We start from the raw sequence: 22226 nt of genomic DNA on the forward strand, positions 1-22226 counted from the left end.
AACTGCCAGTGACGCAATGATATGGATACACATGACACGAGTGTTAGGTGACGTAATAGTTACAAAGATACTCATAACGGTATGGCACATGTATAAAAAATAAAGTAGTATAACTAAGAATGTAAAATAGTAATGAAGAAAACTAAAGTGTTTCAACTAACAATGTTCCCAGATACCGATCACTAATGATATTGTATACAATCCACATATAAATAAATAAGTACACATGTTGGTGTGTCACCGTACCTATGAAATACAATAGGCACATAATTATATAGTATATTGTTTCCCATAAAAAAAAACTGATTTTGGATTAATATCAGCCATTAGATTATTCTGAAACAAAATCCTGACCGCTTAAACTCAAAAAACTGCTTCTAGAAGCAGAGGTTACAAGCAGTTGCTAGACCTATAGCAGTTTAACCCCACTACCCAAAATTGGCGTACGTTTTCTAAGCCTTATATAAGAAACCATTTACCAAGTGCCATCATTCTCCAGACGGCACTGAAGAGGAAGAGGAAGAGGAAGAGGAAGAGGAAGATATGCATCTCAGCGACTGACTGATTTCAAGCCAAGATATGCATCTCAGCGACTGACTGCCATAATACATCCCGCCTGCATTGGTTGCTCGTAAGCTTTCATATTATTTCAAACCTTGAATTGGCTTCTATTCAGTTTACCCGGCATTGAATTATATTGCTCATGTCTCTATTAATGGTTCTGTACCTGTATAGATGTTATAATCAGTTATTTCATGGTTATGTCTGTCCAGTATTGTGATGTGAACTTATTATATGCTAAAATATTTATGTATATAAAGATTTAGCAGTTTCTCTTTTCTATGTTACTACTATTACTAATTACAGCTTTTCCTTGAATGATTTGTCAGTTCACTGCATTGGATGGATTGCAGCATCTTATTTTGAAGATGAAAGTGCCAAATTGGTGTGTAGCTCCTTATTATGTAATCCATTTGAATTTAATATTTTTAACTTCTTATTCTTTTGTAGACACCAAAAGCTCATACAAAAAATTGTTAGTTATCTGAGTGTAACGTGCATTGGTTTCTAATTCAAATATTTCTTTTGTGTTCAATTAGTGTTTGGAAAGACACTTTTAAGTCTTAACTTGTAAAATACGCTTATACGTGGGGTTTCATTATATCATGTTGGTTTTTTTTAAGGAGGATGACATTATTTTATATTCTACCTCCTCTTATATTGTGTATTTAGAATAAATAAAGTGCTAGCCAAATACCATCCACCATTTTAGATGCAGACATTTGCAAGTAATGGAGAATTCAACCGATAAGGTCTCTGTATTTGGTTATATTTTTCTATTTTTAATCACTTGAATAGTGGTTGTGCTCAAACTGGCTTTAAACAGGAGTGAAAGAAGTTGTGATCAAACTGGCTTCATGAGCAGATTTGCATAATCTTGGATTGTTTTTAGCAGCAGGCAATCAGATGCACCATTTTGCAAACGGGTCAAGATTACCATTTTAGTAAGTAGATCAAATTATCATTTTAATTAACCGGGTCAGATTATAATTTTTAGTAGACGAGAAAAATTTTTATCTTTTTCACTGAACGGGTTATTTACCATTTTTAGTAAATGGGTCGAAGTTATCATTTTATAAAACGAGCCAGGCTTTTCTTTTTTAGTAAACCGGTCGACCTTAACTTTTTTCAATAAACGAGTCAAAACCACCATTTTTTAGTTTAGTGATTAGCATCTTTCATGGGCAGGTAACATGTTTTTTGGTTCGGGTCAACATGAGTCTTCTTTCTCGGGTTAGGTTTCTTACACTACTGTAGACAAGTAAGACTACTGTCTTTCAGGCTTCACATTTAACCTATGCCGCTCTAAGCCTCACCGGATGAGGAACATGGGGTCACCAACTCACCAAGGGAAGGGGCTACAACCATGGCTTCTTTTGGCAGAATAATACTGTTGTGACCATATATGCATCACTAGGTGATGATGAAATAAAAAGAACTATAAAATGTCTTAACATATTACACATGGCTATTGGTTTTGGCGTTACACTTTTTGGTGAGGCGGTAGGATAAAAGCTAAGCGAGTATCAATCTTGAAGCATCATAGACCTGCACTTGATCAGCCACTTGGCCCCTCCTTGACTTTGACTTTGATTGTGCATAACCAACTTATTCGGGTGTGATATGCTTATTTTTCTTACTACAATACATATGTTTTAGAGCATGTATTTGAAAGTATTGGTCATGATTTGTTTCTTTCATATACTGACTACAAGCGATCCATAGATTTCAATCTAGGTATTGGAGTTGCTAATAAGGTAAATGACAATTTAGAAAAGCTTGTATCAAATCAATTCTCCTAGATTGACTTTATAATAGTCAAAGATCATTTTGAAGTACGTTTTTCTATTTAAATGAGGTTTTTTCCGAACACCCTTGCACAAACAAAGCCATTGTGTTCAAGGTTTTAATAAGCAAAGTATCTATTACTAGTAGTTTGGTCCGACTTCAGTGTATGATTTCCCATTTTACATGGTCCTTGATCCATGAACCATGAACATCCCTTTCTTTATGGTCCTAGCCCTGATCAGTTTACATAGTTGTTTATAGTTTTTAATATATATTTAATTCGTTTACTTAAATTTGTGTTGATACTAAACGTGTTGAACATGTATCTTAAACGTATATTGTTTTAGTTTAAAATGCAAATAATTATAATTTTGACGGTGGACGGGTATAAAACTAGTTGTTATGACCTGAACTTCTTTATCCTAAACACTAACCCATTTAACTTTGTATTGTGTAAACATGTGTAATATATTGTCAGCTCATGTTACTCCTCCATCGTCTCTCTTCTAATGCATTAGTATCACTTGTTCCTATATTACCTAATCACCCTATTAAATTTTGTTAAAAAAACTATGCAGCTTAACTAACTTGTGACTATAACATATCCCATAAAAATGATTCCATTCCCGACAACAATCGGACATGAAAACCCACCGATTGTAAAACTAACGGAATGTCTGAATTTGAATATCATCAGCACATTAACATAAGAGAAATTATTCTAAACTGACATTAGTTACTTCGACATCGTTCGAATCCTAGCGGTAGCGATGGTGACAGATTTTAACCATCGATGGGGATGACCATAGCGAAAAAGGGAAAAAGGCATGCGTCTGTTATATATGTGGAGACAGAGGCGAAGCATAGTGAGGGCCAGGGGTGGCCTCGTCCCCCCTTTCGCGTAGTTGTATAATTTAGCCGTTTCTTGTTCAAAAAATTTTATGGATTGTGTAAATTAACATGTTTTCAACCGAAAAACTAAGTGCCCCTCCACCCCACTCGTTTATGAATTTTTTCAATACATTTATAGTTTGATCTCGATATTTTTGTTCAAGTTTCGCTGCTGTTTTTACCTATTAACCATCGAACTGCCACGTGTCAACCAGCATAACTATTAACTTTACCGTCACGGACTGACCGTAGACCGACGAACGAAACGGCACATGCTCTCGTTGTCAACGCCAATTTCAAACTCCCGTGAACCTTCGATTTGTTGCAAAATCGTAGATGAGATTCGATCTGTAACGAATTAGACAGTGTAAATTTATAACGAAGGATCTCGAAACCCTAGATTTATGCATCATTAGTGTGAATGAAGGATTCTACGGAATCGTAGAGATGACGGATCAGACGATCAATGAAAATGAGAAGAAAAAGAAAGACGTAACCGAAGATCCAGAAACATTTAGCTGTTTGCTTCAACCGTGTCCTGCCGATTCCGATCCTAATTACATCGGAATTCGCCGTATTCTTCTCTTTCGCAAGGCGAAATCAGGCGTTCTTCGCCGGAAGGTACTCTGATTAATAACTCATTTTAATTTGTTGTTTTGTTTGATGATTAATGAGTATAGCTGTTGATATGTGTTGTTGTTGTTAGGATTGGAGATGCAATGGCAAAGGATATGTGGCATATCGTAATTTCATCAACAGGCCGGATAATTGGTTGAATTCGCAAATGCCTAGTCGAACTAGCACTCCTGGAACCAGGTGGCTCAACTTTTTTACTTGCTTCTTTCTGTCTGATTATAACTGCACTTGTTGAATTGAAAATGTTCATCACTAAGCATAATGTGGTTGGATTAGATGCGGTGACGTTGTTACTTGCTAGTTTGTTTACTGGTTAGAATATGGTTAGAGAAGTTGCAAGTGAATTCTCATGTGTTTGTTCGTCAATGAAGATAATGTGGTTGGATTAAGGTGCAGTGACATTGTTAGGTTGTTCACTGGTTAGAATATGGTTTGAAAAGTTGCAAGTAGATTGTCATTAGTTTGTTTGTCGACGAGGATAATGTGGTTGGATTAGATGCAGTGACAATGTTAGTTTTTTTACTAGTTAGAATAGAATATGATTTGAAAAATTGCAAATGGATTGTCATGAGTTTGTTTTTCAATGAGGATAATGTGGTTGGATTAGATGCAGTGAAAGTGTTAGTTTGTTTACCAGTTAGAATATGGTTTGAAAAATGCAAGTAGTTTATCATGAATTCGTTCATCATGGGCATAACGTGGTCAGATTAAGATGCAGTGACATTGTTAGTTTGTTCATTAATTATAATATGGTTTGAAAAGACGCAAGTAGGTTAAAGTGAATTTGTTGTCACTGAGTAAAATGTGGTTGGATTAGATGCATTGACGTTGTTAGTTTGCTCACTAGTTAGGATATGGTTTGAAAAGCTGCCAGTAGATTATTATGAATTTGTGATAATTGCTAATCTACTGGCTGGTTTATCAGTGGGCGATGGATATCTTCTCCAAGTCAACTCTCCCTTGCACTTGAGGCGGAAAGCTGGGCTGGTAGCAGGGTATGTTTTACTTCTTTCATCACCCTAAATACATATATATTGGGATAATGAGGGGTTGTTTGGGATTATTTTCTTAAAGCTGTTTATATGATAACTGCTTTTTAATACAACTGATAAGCATTTTGAGGGTACCTGGAACAGCTTATCTGATCATTTGTTAAAAAATTTATTTTCAAACTACTTATATTGTAGGGTTAATGGCATCAAAAAAACCAACAAAACTCGCATTTTGCACAAAACATTTTCTCAAAGGAGTTTTGGAGTGTTATCATCCCTGAAGTTATTAAATTTATACAAACCTGTGGCATGGTTCTTGTTACCTGCACACCCAGCACATTTGTGGACACCACGTAGGCACTTTTAGCTGATGTGGATGCCACATAGATTCTTTTTGCGTACTTGAATGGTTTTGTTGTTGGCAGGGTTCTAAGAATTGTTATTTGTTAGTTTGTTAAGGTCAGCCAAAAAGCGAATGCATGGCATACATGTAAAAAAATGCCTAAGTGGCATTCAAATATGTGCTGACTGTACAAGCAGCCAACGTTTCATCCCTGAATTTTTATAGATATTTATAAATTAGCAAACTCAGTGACTTCTAATATGTCAAACTTTTACATGCAAAATGAGAAAGTATGTTATGTTGCATTTTCTATGGTACTAACCCTGTCTCAGAAGGCAGTAAGCAGATATTGAGTTTTAATAAGCAGCCCAAAGAGTCCAAATGGTGTGTTTTATATAATTCGTTATATTTTCAGGATATACGTGAAAGTCAAACACTAAGCCGTACTGTTAGTTTGGGTGCAAATTCAAGTGATATTGATAACTCACGTCGAAAGGTTGAACCTGCATATTCTTTTGTGGGAATGCATTGCATATTTGATGAATGCAAATCAATGGGTAACTTTCAAGTTAATTTTTTATGGTAATTTAATTTTTAGTTTCTTTTAAATTCATGCAGTGAGTGTTTTAATTTTACTTGCAGTTACTGTTATAAAGTTTGGGCATATGTCTTCTGATATACTTGCCTATGGAGCAACAGAAGGAACAATAACAGTTTGCACTGTTTCTGAACCACCTTCAATCATGAAGAAGTTGACTGGACACTCAAAAGATGTCACAGGTTGGATCAACTGGTACTGACCCTTGAGTCTTTGCTTTAATGTCTTTTGATGCATTCTCCATTTTCTAGTTTTTTGTTGCCAAGTATTCTTGTGATCTGTTTGTGTTGATCATGTTTAAAGTTAGTGCAAACCGAACGAAGTTGAAACAAACATCACACTTTTTCTGATTTAGGAACCGCCAATCATATGCACATATCATTGTACAGTTCATTACTAGTTTTAGCAACCCCAACTTCATTTTAACTGATCTTATCTGTAAATTACTGTTGTGACAGTGGTGGTTGTCATGTCAGCTGCCACATGAGATGTCACATGCAAATAAAAAGTTCTTATCTGAAAAAAAAAATGACCTGCTGCAGGTTGAACACATCATTCATTGTTACAATAGGTAATAAAATGTAACTTTGTTGATAAAATTGGTTACTTTAAGTTGGTTTAAGGCGTTTGCCAAAATTGGTAACAAAGTTCGGTTCAATTTTAGTCGATTTTCTCTTTAATTTGCCGAATGATGCACATACGCTATAAGTCTATAATGCGTTGAAATTTTTTTAAAAAATATATATATATATGTTTGATATGGTTTTTCTTACAAATTATAGTTTCAAATAGTCATGAAAGATTACATCACATGGTATGTCGCATATACAAATACTGAAATACATTAACCTGACATGTAAGATGCCGCATCAACAGTTTTCTTTTTAGAGAAATCAGCAAAAGATGGCCTGTTGCTGCTGGTTGAACATGTCCATTGTTGCTACAATCGACTATAAAGTATAACTTAGTTTCTAAAACTGATCCTTATTGAAATTTGGTTTCTCTTTTGCGCCTAATTGTTTCTCCTTCGTGCAGTTTACCCCTTCAGTTATGATTATATATTTGGATGTCAGTCTGCAAAAACTTTGGACTGGGACAAACATTTATTAGCTTTATAAATAGTAACAGAAAAACTATTTAGTGTATGTGGTCAATTTCTAGCATATATCTGTATAAAGCTACAACGCTCTGCTTGCGGTGCACGCATATAATGTATATATGTGTGAACCCTCGGGTGAGCCAAAGTAAATTTGCACTAATTTTGACGTTATTTTACTAATCTCATGAAAATAACGTTAAAAGTGGCGGAAGGTTAATCAGGCATCATGTGGTGGCGTTGATAGCCGAAAGACAAGGGCACATGCACCAATCAGCCGGTGTCCCGATGATTGAGTGCTATGTGCCTTATGTCCAAGGCTTGATGCAAAACTACTATCGAGCCGGGGGTCTCACTGGAAGCAGCCTCTCTATCCCTATGGGATAGAGGTAAGGCTGTCTACATCTTACCCTCCTCAGACCCTACCATAGCATTGCTATTGGTGGGATATACTGAGTACGATGATGATGATGATGATGATGATGATCTGTATAAAGCTACAGTAGTTTCTACACATACAGAATCATAAGCAACTGGAACGAATTAAAATTTTCATTTTGGGCCGCTAATTGATGTATAAAATGCCTTGCTAGTGTAAACTTTAATATTCTAAATGAATTTTGAAACAAAACAGCTTGAAAATAAAATGTTTAGGTGATGATATACGTTTTTCATCGGGTAAACTTTAAGATGTGAAAGTATGCATATATTTGGAGCACATTGTTGTATTAAACCTTTAATGAAGCTTAAAAACGCAAACAATATAATGTCTCGAGGGTGTAATAAGACATTTGTCCTGATGCCTTTATGTTGTAGAAAGGACACTTTAAAGTTTTATGATTTCTTTTATACTTTTAATCAAATTTTTTTTGTTTTTCTTTTTATAGATTTTGACTTCTCACTGAACAATCAATACATTGCATCATCTTCACTGGACAAAACTGTGAGGGTCTGGGATATTCCAAATGGCCTCTGCCTTCGAGTAATATATGGAGTTACCTCTCAGCTTTGTATTCGATTTCACCCTGTAAGTGCAAATCAACATTTTATAGTTTTAATATAGTTATATCATAGTTATCAAATGCGATAAGCGCTCAAAAGCGTTGAGGCTGGGCCTAGCGCTTAGGCGATAAGCGCAAAACAAGCGCCCGATTTAAAAAAAAGCGCACATTAAAAAAACAATTTTTTTTAACTAAAATAGAACATCTTAATAAGAAAACATACATTCATTCTTGAAATAGTTCATAGAACAACCAAACACCAAAATCCAAAACATGAAATATGCATGGGAAGGTTGGGAACATATTAATGGGCGCTTTAAATATCCGAGGCATGCAACTCGCAGTTAATGCGCCTAGCGCTTTAAATGCACTTAAGCGCAAAAGGCGCTCGATTTTAACAACTATGAGTTATATTGTAAGGAAAATTGCATAAATCCCACCCTACTTTGTCATCTGTCCCACATTAGTCATCTTACTCAGGAAAATCTCACTTGTGTCATTAAAGGGTAAACATTTTGTTTCACATCAAGCCATTTGGTAACCTTATGACACTGCATTTGTTTTCGTTTACTTTATGTTCCACTTATGTCATTCAATGACCAACACATCAGTGTATTTAGTGGAATAAAAAGTCGTTTTTTAATGAGCGAAGCGGCATTATAGACCGTTTAAGAAACAAAAAAAGGCAAATTTGCAAAATTTTAGACTGCGTAAGTGTATCAGTGTATGTACTGTTTGCCTTTAGTACAAAACACACTTCAAAGTTCAAATATTCATTTAAGAAAAAAAAAGTTTTTAAATTTGAAAATTTTTAAACTGCACAAGTGTATGTAACGTTTGTTATTTATACAAAAATACACTTCAAAGTTCAAATATTCATTTAAAGAATGTTAATTTGATATCATCTTAGGATTATGGATCGTTGATACAATTAGTTCCACGCATTTAAAGAAAAATATAATTGGGTTATGGGTTTACACTCTTCCACCATTGTTGTTCTTGGCAGCTTGCCTTGGAATACTCGGTTTAAAGTAATTGTTATTGTGCTGCCCCATACCATCATTCCTAGACCCACTAGCTCTCATATTGTTCCCGGTGCCTCCCTTTGTGTTACTAATTTAATTTATGTAATTAATTGCAGGTGAATAATAATTTTCTTTCAGTTGGAAATGCAAACAGAGAAGTCTCGGTAACAATGCAAATCTTTTGCTTCCTTTATTTTCATGAGAGATTTCTAATTAACTAATCAAGTAGACTGTCTGATAATGTATTTTCTATCGCAGGTATTCAACTTTAGTACAGGAAGATTAATAAGTAAGATAGTTGTTGATGGCGAGGTTCCTGCCCTTGATTATGACCATACGGGTCAATTAATTTTCTGCGGGGATTCGCAGGTCAGCCTTTTACAAACCAAGTCGACTTTATTCTGATATTTAATCATGTTTTATACGAAATGGATAAAAATTTTGACTAAAAGAGGAACGGGTCAAAGGTTGGCCAAAGTCTATTTTTGATGCTTACAACCTCCTAAATCCTTTTTATTCAAAGATTTAGATTGTTATCTCAATAATATTGCCTTTTTTTTCCTTCTAATTATTATCAACAATTCAACACATTGATTATTATAAATAGTGGATAATATGTGCAAATCGTTTTGTCCTGTACCAAGCGCACACACACATAGACTAAATTGTTAGTTTTGATCTGTTAGGGATCTATATATACACTTAAAGTGAATTCTCATCAAGGTACCTTATCACGGACCCACCGCAGAAGAAGTATGAGCAAACATAAAACTGAATTTACAACAATACAGTATAGATCATTTTCTCTTATGACACAAGGTCCTGTCTTGCTTTCTCTTACTCGGGACGGAAGCTTGTCTTTCTTCAGGTATTTGGTTCAATAAAATTGCTTATATTTCTGGGATTAAAACAGTATCTTACTTATCAGTAGCGATCAAATAATTTAAAGTTTAAAATGCTGATCAGTTTTTTGTTTCATTTTGATAGTGTTTCTTTGGAGTTACAAGGTTATTTGACTCTTCGGTGCTCTTTAAAGTTGGACCCACGGGTTCACAGTATTCGGGCTTCTTTTTGTCCTTTGCTTTCCCTTGAAAAAGGAGAATACATAGGTATCTTATCTCTCTCTTCGGTTCCCACTGTTTATGGTTAGTTAACATATTAACTTTGGTATTTCCATAATATGTTGATTTTGAAGTTATTGGAAGTGAAGATGCAGCTGTTTATTTCTATGACTTAACTCGGCCCAAGCATACTTGTGTCAACAAGCTACAGGTTTCTTCCTCTTATATATGTGTGTTTGTGTGTGTGTGTGTGTTATACACTTATACCCATGACCTTGTGGTATAGTGTTTGCCCCTCCAAAAGTGAGGTGGCGGTTTCAAATTCTTGCAAGTGCAAGGTTAGTGGGATTTTAGGTGGAAAACTTTGTTGTTCAAAAAGAAATATATATGTTAGTTATACAAATGGTCAAACATGGTTTTGCCAAAAATAACAAGTTTGGGCTTAACATTGTATGCACAGGGGCATGGATACCCGGTGATTGCGGTTGCATGGAATCATGGTGAGAACCTATTAGCATCCTCTGATTTTGGTGGCACTGTAATTGTGTGGAAAAGAGAAAAAACAAAGCAAAAAAGGTAAATTAGTTACTTTTAATGAACTTTATATGTATACTGAACATTGTATAGTACCGATCATCGAGAAGTTTAGTGTAACCAACATTCATATAATACTTTTATGAAAGCGTGACGCTATAATTTTTTCTTAACATGTTAAAATGAGAAGTGTATCTTCTTTTCATTTCCTTTTAAAAAAAAGTTGTAAATGAATTAAGATAAATAAGACACAACATAGCCTTAACAAATTGGGAGCATAGTTTTGTTGTCATACGGTATGACTTTGTTTAGTTTGTTTAACTAAATAGGTTGACCTTTATAAGCTGTTTATGATATGCTTAACCCATTTTGTACAACTCACCTATTAGGGTTGTTTATGAGCCGAGCCGAGCCAAGGTAAAGCTCAGGCTCAACTTGGCTCAGAATTGAAACCGAGCCAATTGTACTATTGTAGGCTGTAGCAAGTTTTTTTTGAGCTTTTTGGACAGTCCCACCGCCAACCCAGTTAATATATCAACAATTCTTATATAATATATAGGAAAAATAGAGAAAACAAATAGAACACTACTACATTAAAATCTCTATAATCGATAAAAGTTTATGAAAAAGCTAAAGCCCACTCTATATTTTGTTGTGAGGGTATGAAATAATAAAAATTTAAAAAGAGATAGGGTTGAATGAGGGAGGTTTTTGAAAAGTAACTAAAGAAGAAATGAAACAATTGTTTGTAACTAAGATAGACATATCTCAACTGCTAAGCAGTTGAAACTTGAAAAGTTCTAACAAGGCAACTACAACCAGGTATAGGCACAAAATTTGACATGTATAAACCATAGTTTCTCTCCATGTTAACAACCTATCCTATTCTTTCTTTGTTAAAACTTCTGCATCACCTTCGACCACGCTTTGACACCACCTATAAATAACACGATCATAGACATCAGTTTTATAACACGTAAAAACAGAAGAGTGAATATTAAGAGTATCGATATACTCTCAACGACAGTATATCAATTATGTCTAACTTATAACTTTTTTCGATCCATTTTGGTAAATTATGGGTTTTAGAATAGTAGGTATACAACACTAGTATTTTATACATTCCTTTTTAATTTTTAATTGATTGTCTCCTTGGGTTCTTATATTTTATAATGTTTATGACTTTATATGGTTCTTAAATCCGGTTAAAACAGTTAAGTCTGGCTGGTTCTGAAAAATCGGATGATTTTACCTATGATTAAAAGAGTGAGCCATTAAAAAACATGAAATTACCAAGATGGACCACTTGAAAGTATATTTGCTATTTTATGACATTTTTTTGTTTATTAAAACAGCTAACATAAAAAAACAGATTTTGGCTTGTTTCTAAAAAACATTTCCAAGAATAAAATTTTGAGATTGTGTGGCTGCTACTTGTATACCTTGTAGGATTTGATTGGTGTTTGGCATTGTGTTCCAAAAGTAATTGTGCAATAATATGAAATATAGAATAAGATAATCCACAATCCGAGTGTTTGAAAATTTCTGATTATAAGGATTTGCATGTAAAATGACCCCTAAAAACCAATAAAATAGATTATCCAAATTTGAGATTATTTGGCCCCTAATTTATCAAATTAATTACAATCAGTTTCTCTTATACAAAAACAAAAGGGGGGGTCATGTGTGACTTGAAAACGCTATAATCAGATCATTTTCGGAACATACAATCCCAAACGCCCCCTATACAAATCTTCCCGTGAAGATTCATAATAAACCAATGGATCTGATTTTGTCCAGTATTACCAACAATGTTAAGAGTTATTGTAATATAAATTGTTTATATAATCATGATTAATGCACTAATTATTTATTATACAAAACCATTAAATGGCATAATATTTAGGTACCAAATCTCAATCCTCATAATTGTCATAAATATAAGTAATGTGGCCTTGACTATTTACCATTTTAAATTTTCATATGTATTAGTCCAAAGGCGTGTAAGGTAATATTACGTTTATGACTCGCTATATATAGCTAATTACCAAATGGCCCTTTTATGTCATTAAGATTTTCACCAACTTTTCTTTATAAGAACGCGTAGTCAAGTTCAATGAAATCAGATTAAGTTTATGTATCCTGTTTCGCTACCAATTTCAGAAAAGAAAAAGGTCCCATGCTGAAATTTGGTGAGGGGTTTTGTCATTGGTAAACAAAGTTATGTAAAAAAAAAACCTTTCAAGCTTATTTTCGGCATTTGACATGTTTGTGGTCAAAACTGGTGAAAAGGAAACAAGATACATACTTGGGTGGCCTATAACTAGTTTTAATGTTTGGGTGGAATGTAAAAAAGTCAAATACTCAGTGACTTTCGCATACATTATGCCCACTAATTTTAATGAACAGACTTGCAAAATTATAGTCATTTTTGTTATGTTTATGTTCATGTATAAACCACTAAAGCCTAATGTTGTTGAATATACCAGTGCCATGAGATATTATTATTCAAGGCACAATAAGCAACTCCCATATAAATGAAACATATAATGAGTTTAAATAGTGTGAGAATTAATTAATCACCTTCATGGATGAATGTGCGGGAATAGCATGAGAATTTTGGAGACAGTTATGACAGAAAAAGTGTTCCATTCCATTAGCCTCTTCTCCAGTTATACCTATACAAGCAGGATGAAACCTGAACCAAAAAAGCTGTTAAATTCTAAAAAAATAATATCAATATACTTCAAATATATTATACCTACAAAGTAAACTCAAAATAATATCTGTAACTATGATTCTTGTTCTTAACCTAAAATAATGTCAACCTTATGAATAAAGCAACACTTAGATCAATCTAATCATTAAAATACTAATAATAATAATAATAATAATAATAATAATAATAATAATAGTAACCATAGTTACAATACTAATAACAAACAACTAAAGCAGAGTCTAAGAAGAGCATATCAGGATTTCAGATATACACAAGGATGCAGATATTAACTTTGTGCCTTGACTGCGTTCGAGTTTCTAACCAACCTAATGTTTTATGAAATATTTTTTTGCTAACATCAAAATTTTCATTTTGTGAAAAGAGTGAAATTCTAAGTTTACTTTTCAGCAAATGACACCAAATCAACACGGTTACAGTAAACGATGTTTATCGAACACAATAAAAGCAACCAAAAAAACACAAATTTAGGTCAAATTCAACTAATGAAATTAACAGTAATAAAATAATGAAAATTACCAATCTTTGCAGCTCTCACATTGAATCATCAAATCATCAGGATTATAAGGCATCTCACATTTGCAATACCTAAATAATTAAAAAAAAATCACCAAATTTAATCCTTTAGCAACTAATCAACCACCTAAAAGTATTAATTAGTTAATAGTCACATACACAACTGCTCTATTCGGATAGAACTCTCCGGTAGCCGAAGCATACTCAAAACAACAATAAAAATCGTCGTTTTCAACTGCCTCGAGCTTCGTATAACTCTTAATCGAGTGAACCGTACACTTTCCTTCAATCGTTTCAGCGCTCTGGACATCATAATGATCAGAAATAAACAATTCCTTACTTCCATGATACCGTTTCCGGCCACCGGTAGTTTCCTCCGGCCAGTAATACCACTGCACGTGGACACTCACATCACTTCCTTTGTCGTCCGGTTCGATCCTCTTCACCTTCGCTATGTACGGCCGGTTCGACGACTCAGGCGATCGCATGTACACGCAATCGCCGGCTGAAAACAGAAATTGAATAATAATAATAATAATAATAATAATAATAATTTGGGGAAAATATAAATTAATTGAAATTGATAAGATTTCAGTGGATTAATTGAACGAACGTTGAATGGATTTACGAATGCATTTGACGAAATAAGAGTCTAGGGTTTGTCGTTTTCCGGTGGACATGGACTGAGACTGAAAATGACTTCCGGCTGACATGCAGACGATCTAAGAGGTTTGTGTTCTTCGGTTACTATTGTATTACTACTGTTGGTTTAAATATTTATGGGATTTTTCAATAATATTCTTTATCATAAATGTAGGTTTAACTTTTTTAATTAGGTGGTTAGTAATTAATTAATTAATTATAATCTATATAAGTTATTAATTCAATTTTATTAGCTTAACTTAAATGGTTAGATATTAATTAATTATAAGGTATATTTATAATCTATACAAATTATTAATTCAATTTATTAGTTTAACTTAAATGGTTAGATATATTTTAATTAACTAGGTTAGTTACCCGTGTAGCACACGGGTTAAAATAACTAGTTTTTTTAAATAATAACTTAATGTAAAATACAAAAAAGATGTATCACATATATAAAGATAATATTACACGGTAAAAAAGTTACACATTACGCAATTTGAAAATAAAAAGTTGTTAGAAATTCATAAATTTTAAATTATTTCTTTGTTATTTTCTATATTAAAATTTAGTTGAAAATGACTACTTTTTTAAACCAACTCGTGGACCAAAAGTCATTCTGATCTTAAATTGTTTTGGCATGAACAATGTTTGATGTTTTAATCGGTTAAAGAAACCCACACGTTTCGTGTTAATTACTTATAAAACTCTAATATTAATAACTAATGCAATATATTTTATATTAAACAAATTAACATATTTATGATGGTATTAATTCTTATAAATTAAGATGGAATTATTAAAAACTGAAAATGAAATATTAAAAAGAGAATGTATTTAATATGAGAGAGAGGAGAGAAAAATTTTATAAGGATTAACATGGTGATGACATGTTGCATAAGTAAACCTTTATTTATTAATTTATATAGATTATGTGTGTGTAATAAATCAAATTTATACAAACCACGTATAGTAGAAGTCTAATAGATTAAAATACAAAGCGAGACACAATGAAAAATGTGAGAAAGATTTGTGGTCATAAAAAAATCTCTCGAAACAAAAGTCGGAAAAAATAATAAAAAAATTATAACTCAAAATATAAATAAAAAACAAAAAAAGTAAAAAAACACAAAAATGTTTTTCACTTCATTCTCGTTAAAAAATGACGAGAATACAAAATGCCGAGAAAGAGACACAATGACGCAAATAAACAAAGAACACAATGATAAATAAAAAAAAGACCCAATAGATCGCAAAATATAACAAAATATTGAATAAAATTTAACACAATGTCGAACAAAATATAACACAATATCAAGTAAAAAAACAAAATGACGAAAATAAACAAAAAACACAATGATAAATAAAAAGACACAATGATCTTTTTTACTCAGCATTTTTTTAAAACGAGAAGACGGTAGAAACATTTTTGTATTTTAACTTTTTTCGGCTTTTTGTTAATTTTTGAGTTATGACTTTTTTAAAGGCTTTTTTTTATTAATTTTTTCATCATTCTCATTTTTGTCTCTATTTCTATAGTAACTTGACACTTACTTCTATTTGTGCCAACTGTACATGTTCATGTTTTATTGTATTGTATTATGACAATTAGTATAATATATGAATTTTAACAATTTTTAGTTTGATTTGTATTTGTGTAGCTAGGAATCTTAAATAATTTTACATGTTTGTTAACTTCTTTTGAAGCACTAGTAAATTGGTCATTAGTGATTCAACGTATGTGTTCGCAAAACGCGCATTAAATATGCTTGTAAGATACCATACCTCTGCCCCTCTGATTGTAAAGCGATCACCAATTAAAATTTACCACGAGTATTTTTGTGTAATTTCGATTGCAATAAGTCATTTACAACCAGTAGCAAATAATCAGTTTTCTAGTGGTTTACTAATAGTAAGAAACCAAGTATATTAAAATTTGAATTTACAATTTAATCTTTCATTGTTAGTTGAATATATTGTTAAGTGTCAAGATATTGAATGTAAAATACAACATTATAGAATGTAGACTTCACAAAACTTGAGAGCTGAGATTATTAGAGCATTTATATAAGAGTCTCACGCTTTCATTGTGTGATCCACGTTCCTCTTTTGGTTGCAATAATTTAAATCAAACGATGAAGGTAGATATGAGTATTGATGCTATCTTTTGCCTTTCACTGTATCATTTCTTATAAAGTTAAAATACTTTTGAATACCATGTTGTTAAATAATGTTGAACACCATGATTGTTAAATAATGACATCTATAACACATTAGTTGTACATTTCTACAAAAATCGTATGTTATTCGACTTCTTACGCTAGTTAGAGGTCTTGATCAACCCGTCAACAAGTAACAATGTAACATCCTTCTATACGCAATTCTCACCTTGATGATCTTCTCATAATAGAAATGGCTGATGCATCACCACCTATTTCCTCAAAAACAACTATGAAGTTTCGGGTCGGTTTTAACCAAGATCGAGGAATGTGGTACCTACATAAAAAATATATATAATAATATAACTTCTATCATCATCGGGTGGGCAAAAGTAAAATTGCACTAATTTTGACGTTATTTTACTAATCTCGTGAAAATAACGTTAAAAGTGGCGGAAGGTTAATCAGGCATCATGTGGTGGCGTTGATAGCCGAAAGACAAGGGCACATGCACCAATCAGCCGGTGTCCCGATGATTGAGTGCTATGTGCCTTATGTCCAAGGCTTGATGCAAAACTACTATCGAGCCGGGGGTCTCACCGGAAGCAGCCTCTCTATCCCTATGGGATAGAGGTAAGGCTGTCTACATCTTACCCTCCTCAGACCCTACCATAGCATTGCTATTGGTGGGATATACTGAGTACGATGATGATGATGATGAATAATATAACTTCTATAGTTCTATAATCATATATGATATTTGTAAAACAAAGTAAAAGTTTTGGAAGATAAGTGTTTTATTTGTTGAAACTCGTTCCACCAGCCCGTTTTAACTAGTTCCAAAAACTATCCATTTTGGCATGTTACCCAACTCATCCGACCTCCCATTTTGGCACAGCTATGGTTTATTATCTAGAGTGTAAAGTATACCATCGTTGAGTCGGTTCTCCACATTGAGTTTGACACTTGACGGGTCGAAAAGTTCCAGCATAGTTGCAATCAGAACAACTACCCTTTGCATTAATGGTCCAATATCTTCCTATGCTCTCACCATTGATCCATACTTGACCCTTTCCCATACTATTCATATCAATAGCCAAAGGCTCCTTACCTTCTGGTGCATTGAAATAAGCCTAAAATGTTCACAAAATTTCATGTGATTAATGCATCTTTCATAAAGAAATGCAAAACAAAACGCTACAATTCGTGAGTGAATAACGAGAATTTGTCTTGTAAACGGGTCGATTTGGATCATATTTATATCCATTATGTCAAATGGGTTGAACCCGCTAAACATGTTGATAGTCATGATGAGTCATCTAAAAAAATGTGAAAAGTTGATAATACTTCATAAGCTCCTAAATTCCTTTAATAAAGTGGGTTAGATTTTTTTTTAATAATGTTAATTAAAAGTTTAAAACTAAAAACCTTATTGGTTCTTATGGTCAACTGTAATAAATATTAGTAAGATTAAGATGTAAAAAGAAAATTCTTCAGTAAAATACTAAAAACATAAAAAGTTAATCTCCAAAAAGGATATCCCTTTGACCAGTCAAAGCCCGTCCAACAGGCCCAATCATTTGTTTTGCTAAACTGTACAACAACCGTACCTTGTGCCATGTAAGTGGCCTGTGTATTTGTCCTGATAACGACAATTCTGTCCACTCTACTGACGACATTCCTGTTGGTGATGCTAAGTTTTTGGATTCACCTTTCAAGCCAATCTGTAAAATGATACCGAAAGCTCAAAAAGACGAAAACGACTCTCGCTTCGATAAAAAGATATAGTTAGAATTTAAGGTCAAACCGGCTAATTTTTGAAATGAAACACACCTCGAATCGTCACCTACGCCATGCAACACAACGGGTCCTAAAACTCCTGTTTTTGATAGCTCAAAACGTGGCCCGTTGTTCTTGGTCATAAAGAATCAAAGAATTTAGACACATTAAAATAATTAAATCAACGTAGTTAAATAACGAAGTTTTATATATGAAGCTCATGCTCGAGCTCGCTTATTAAATTAGCTCCATCTTAGGCTCGAGCTTTTAGCGAGCCAATCTGGGTTGCTTGACTCATTTACACAATTGCAGCACTTATATATTTGCTCCTAAATAGGAATGACTTAAATGACTCACTTGTAACCCGACAGCAACACTAAGGAGTTGAATCTTATTCATTCCGGCCCGTAAATTGGCTTTTCCTGTGAATCTTATTTTCCTACTTTCTTGATTCCCAAATGCTGAACCTGTTGATTTGGTGACAAATAATAATAAGTTAAAATCACGTAATATGTACACGACCCATTACCCATTTCCTTGGACGTGTCAAATGGGTTGATGGGTAGTAATCAAGTTGTAAACGTGTTAATCAAGTTGTTAAAAATAGGCTAAACGGGTCATTAATGGTAAGTATGTCGACTTGTTTAATTAAACAAGTTGGCAGTTAAACAAGTCGACCTGAACCATTGACAGATTAAAAAACTTTAAAGCAGGGGACAAAAGTTGGTTAGGCTAAAAAGGGCCCGTTAAAACAAACAAATATACTACTGATTGTAGACTAAAAGGTTATCTTTTATGGGCTTATGGGGGATCCGCTTTTGGCCCGATCACCGCTCAGTTGATTAAATAAGTTTACTTAAACACGTTCCTTTTGTTAAACGGGTTAAATATAACTCAAAACCTAATTATTTTGTGTCAGTGTTTCGGGTCATGCCAGAAGTTGCCACCTAAGGTGCTTATCAGAGTTGTACCTATGAGCTCGTTGTTCATGAAAACATGTAAAGCATGGCCTTCGGATTGAACAGTTATGGTCGGAACACTATCCGCGTGTAATTCAGATGGATCTATCACAAGACTACAAACCAAGTGCAAGAACATAAGTTACAAGCTCTACTGCAAAATGTACAATCTCTAATGCACAACGTACAACTTTCCTTACCTCGTTGAATACCACAGGTAATCACTTGCGTCCCTAGTCACACTCAACTGATCCACCAGCCCGAAAACCGTCATCTTAGAATCAGAATCCACCGATGAAACATCTTCACTAAACGTTTGCCAATCAAGTTTGTTAACATTTGTTGGCAACCAACTAACAACTGATGTTTTGGACCCAACCTTAAAACAGCCAAAAAAATTTATCAGAAATGTGGTTTTCGTGCCTGTACCTTATGCAATATTATACTAACTACCTGGGCAGTGTTGAAGGCAACATTTTTGCAATCAGGCAGAATGCTGATAGACCATGGTGGTAGATTGTAACGATTGTTTCTGAATCTAACGGTTGCGGATGAATTGATATGATAGTTGGCTAGAAAAGCAGCACAACCACCTGTTGTTGAAGAAAATACATGGGCCTGTAAGATTTGAACATTGGAATATGATTTAGTCTGGATGAGTTAGCAAAACACATCACAATAATATGAATGTAATCGTATGGAATCGAATCGAGCCAAGCTGCGCTGAACTCATCTATGCTTTAACTAGGATCATATAAGTATATGACACAATACATGTTATTTAGTTATTCTTATCATAAATTTGTATTTAGTGACAACAATTGTTATGTAGATATTATTCAGTATATTAAATATAGTTATCTAATAAGCAGGCTTAGGCTAGCGAGCTTAGTCTAGCTCGATAAATGAAGTTTGGGCTCAAATTAGTTTATTAAACGAGCCGGGCTTTAGATTGTTCGGGTTCAGATATGATCTGTTTGCAAGCTCATCACGAGTAGCTCACGATCAGCTAAGCTCTGTTACACCCATAGTTTGCAGGTTGTGCGCGTTGTTGCTAAATGTTTTATTTGTAGATATTTGATATTTCAAATAACGTGGAACAGACATAGATTCTTCAAAACATATATAAGTTTAAATTTAGTTTTTAAAATTAATTTTTCCACTACACAATATAGCAATTATGTTGAAGTGAATGGAAGACATGTGAACTAGTGGTCACTTTAACATATACCTTGCTTTAAAGTACAAAACTCTAATTATATACTCAATTTCTAAATCAAATTACCCAAAATTCCACTCTGCACAAACAAATGGCCCAACTCTTAAATGCATATACATTCCAGCTTTCTGAACCAGCTTTACAAAATGTACCAAATCATATCTTCCTTCAAAGTTATACTACAAAAACATAAAACCAACCCAAAAGTTAACCAATATAACATCATTATACCACATTTAAAAAAAATTATACAAAAAAAAGGATATGAAAAGAAAAACAGTGTACAATGCCAGGTGAAGGCTCATGGACATTCCAAAAAACATATGTGTCAATAACATCCAACCCTCCATCTTTAGCTTTTTGAATAAGATCTTCACACATCTGCATTCAGTTATTATTATTATTATTATTTTTTTTTTATAAAAAATGGATTACATTTGAGGGACATGTAAAGAACACAGAGAGAGGTTACTTGAGGAGTGCTTCTTGGATAGTGTATAGAACCAGAGAAGAGGATTCTTCTTTGGCCATTGAATATGAGGGATTTCTTGTCATAAGTCACAATGCATTGAGTAAGTTCAATGCATAATACCAATGAAATGCAAACTAGGTAAACCCATTTGGAAGCTGAGCTAGCTGCCATTTTTTTTTCTGTAGATTTCACTAGAAAAAAGTGTGTGTATGTACATACATTCATATATGTGTGTCAGCTTGTCTGTGAGTATGTACATATGTAGAGAGAGGGATAGGTTATGTCATTGTGTTTTTATTGGTGAGTCATTTTGAGATCTAGTGCTAGATTGGTTTCTTTTATTCATAGAAAATGACAAGTTTTTTGGTAGTTTTTTAGTAGAGTAAAGTGTCATTTTCGTCCCTGTTGTTTGGCAAATAATGCGAATTTAGTTTAAAAAGTTTATTTTTTGCATATGGACCCTCCACGTTTCTCAGTTCTTGCCAATTACATCCAAATCACTAATCCCGTTAAATTTAATCGTTAAGTCAAGGGTAGACATGTATTTTCACTCTTTCTTTATATAATACTTTAATACTTATTTTAGTGAACTGCGGTTTTGGTCCTTCTGGTTTGTCCAAATCTGCAGTCTTAGTCCAATAGTTTCAAATTTGCAATTTTCTTCCTTATGGTTTCATTTCACTTACAATTAAACCCGACTCCCTCAATCTCGTTAAGTCTGGTCGTTAAAATCATCGGTGTGCCTTTGGACAGTTTTATCGTTTTCCTCCCCAAATAAACCTCAGACTTAATTCGCAACTCCCCTCACGTGAGGGGCTGGGGTGTATTTGGGGAAAAAGGAAAAAAAAAAGAAGTAAACAAAACTGTCCCTCACGTGAAAGGCACACCGATGATTTTAACGACCAGATTTAATGAGATTAGGGAATTCAGGTTTAATTTCAAATGAAATGAAACCATAGGGAAGAAAATTGCAAATTTGAAACTATTGGACTAAAACTGCAGTTTTTGACAAACCAGAAGGACGAAGACCGCAGTTCACTGAAATAAGAATTAAAGTATTATATAAAGAAAGAGTGAAAAGACATGTCTACCCCTGACTTAACGATTAAATTTGACGGGGTTAGTGATTTGAATGTAATTGGCAAGAACTGGGAAACGTGGAGGATCCATATGCAAAAAATAAACTTTTGGGACTAAATTCGCATTATTTGTCA

General features: G+C 33.6%; 3 protein-coding genes and 1 long non-coding RNA gene across 4 annotated transcripts; 1 reads left to right on the forward strand and 3 right to left on the reverse strand.

Moving 5' to 3' along the window:
• Positions 1–3589: 3589 nt before the first annotated feature.
• LOC143611038 (uncharacterized) lies at positions 3590–11588 on the forward strand. The gene is made up of 12 exons (XM_077085354.1): positions 3590–3861; positions 3947–4056; positions 4802–4871; positions 5627–5768; positions 5854–5991; positions 7793–7932; positions 9048–9095; positions 9190–9300; positions 9618–9799; positions 9919–10040; positions 10127–10203; positions 10453–11588. The coding sequence occupies exons 1-12, from the start codon at positions 3688–3690 to the stop codon at positions 10570–10572; spliced, it is 1434 nt and encodes a 477-aa protein (XP_076941469.1). The 5' UTR covers positions 3590–3687; the 3' UTR covers positions 10573–11588.
• Positions 11589–13097: 1509 nt separating this feature from the next.
• On the reverse strand, positions 13098–14525 carry LOC143611048 (chromatin remodeling protein EBS-like). Its single transcript, XM_077085364.1, has 4 exons — positions 14393–14525; positions 13939–14284; positions 13783–13851; positions 13098–13224 (listed from the first exon to the last, which is right to left on the reverse strand). Exons 1-4 carry the CDS (start codon positions 14490–14492, stop codon positions 13098–13100), a joined length of 642 nt encoding a protein of 213 aa, XP_076941479.1. The 5' UTR covers positions 14493–14525.
• Positions 14526–16655: 2130 nt separating this feature from the next.
• On the reverse strand, positions 16656–18378 carry LOC143611035 (beta-galactosidase 5-like). The gene is made up of 3 exons (XM_077085353.1): positions 18194–18378; positions 17514–17716; positions 16656–16920 (listed from the first exon to the last, which is right to left on the reverse strand). The coding sequence occupies exons 1-3, from the start codon at positions 18260–18262 to the stop codon at positions 16809–16811; spliced, it is 384 nt and encodes a 127-aa protein (XP_076941468.1). The 5' UTR covers positions 18263–18378; the 3' UTR covers positions 16656–16808.
• A 37-nt stretch (positions 18379–18415) lies between these two features.
• Positions 18416–20035, reverse strand: LOC143611036 (uncharacterized). Its single transcript, XR_013149695.1, has 4 exons — positions 19775–20035; positions 19334–19700; positions 18720–18829; positions 18416–18496 (listed from the first exon to the last, which is right to left on the reverse strand). It is a non-coding gene; the product is annotated as an uncharacterized LOC143611036 (long non-coding RNA).
• Between the last annotated feature and the right edge of the window lie 2191 nt (positions 20036–22226).

Source organism: Bidens hawaiensis, unplaced genomic scaffold (genome assembly GCF_021521415.1).
Source record: "Bidens hawaiensis isolate Kalapana, Puna unplaced genomic scaffold, B.hawaiensis_p1.1 tig00029003_1, whole genome shotgun sequence".
NCBI lineage: Eukaryota > Viridiplantae > Streptophyta > Magnoliopsida > Asterales > Asteraceae > Bidens > Bidens hawaiensis.

Bases quoted from the DNA above. Each gene is read 5' to 3' on its own strand.
- LOC143611038 (XM_077085354.1), top strand. From the start codon at position 3,688: ATGACGGATCAGACGATCAATGAAAATGAGAAGAAAAAGAAAGACGTA. The intron at 5,769-5,853 runs GTAACTTTCAAG...TTTTACTTGCAG, and splicing joins TGATGAATGCAAATCAATGG to TTACTGTTATAAAGTTTGGG. The intron at 10,041-10,126 runs GTATCTTATCTC...TTGATTTTGAAG, and splicing joins TGAAAAAGGAGAATACATAG to TTATTGGAAGTGAAGATGCA.
- LOC143611048 (XM_077085364.1), bottom strand. From the start codon at position 14,492: ATGTCAGCCGGAAGTCATTTTCAGTCTCAGTCCATGTCCACCGGAAAA. The intron at 13,852-13,938 runs GTATGTGACTAT...TTAATTATTTAG, and splicing joins TATCCGAATAGAGCAGTTGT to GTATTGCAAATGTGAGATGC. The intron at 13,225-13,782 runs GTAATTTTCATT...TTTTTGGTTCAG, and splicing joins TGTGAGAGCTGCAAAGATTG to GTTTCATCCTGCTTGTATAG.
- LOC143611035 (XM_077085353.1), bottom strand. From the start codon at position 18,262: ATGTCGTCAGTAGAGTGGACAGAATTGTCGTTATCAGGACAAATACAC. The intron at 17,717-18,193 runs GTACGGTTGTTG...TGAACATTTTAG, and splicing joins GGCCACTTACATGGCACAAG to GCTTATTTCAATGCACCAGA. The intron at 16,921-17,513 runs GTATACTTTACA...TTTTTTATGTAG, and splicing joins GGAGAACCGACTCAACGATG to GTACCACATTCCTCGATCTT.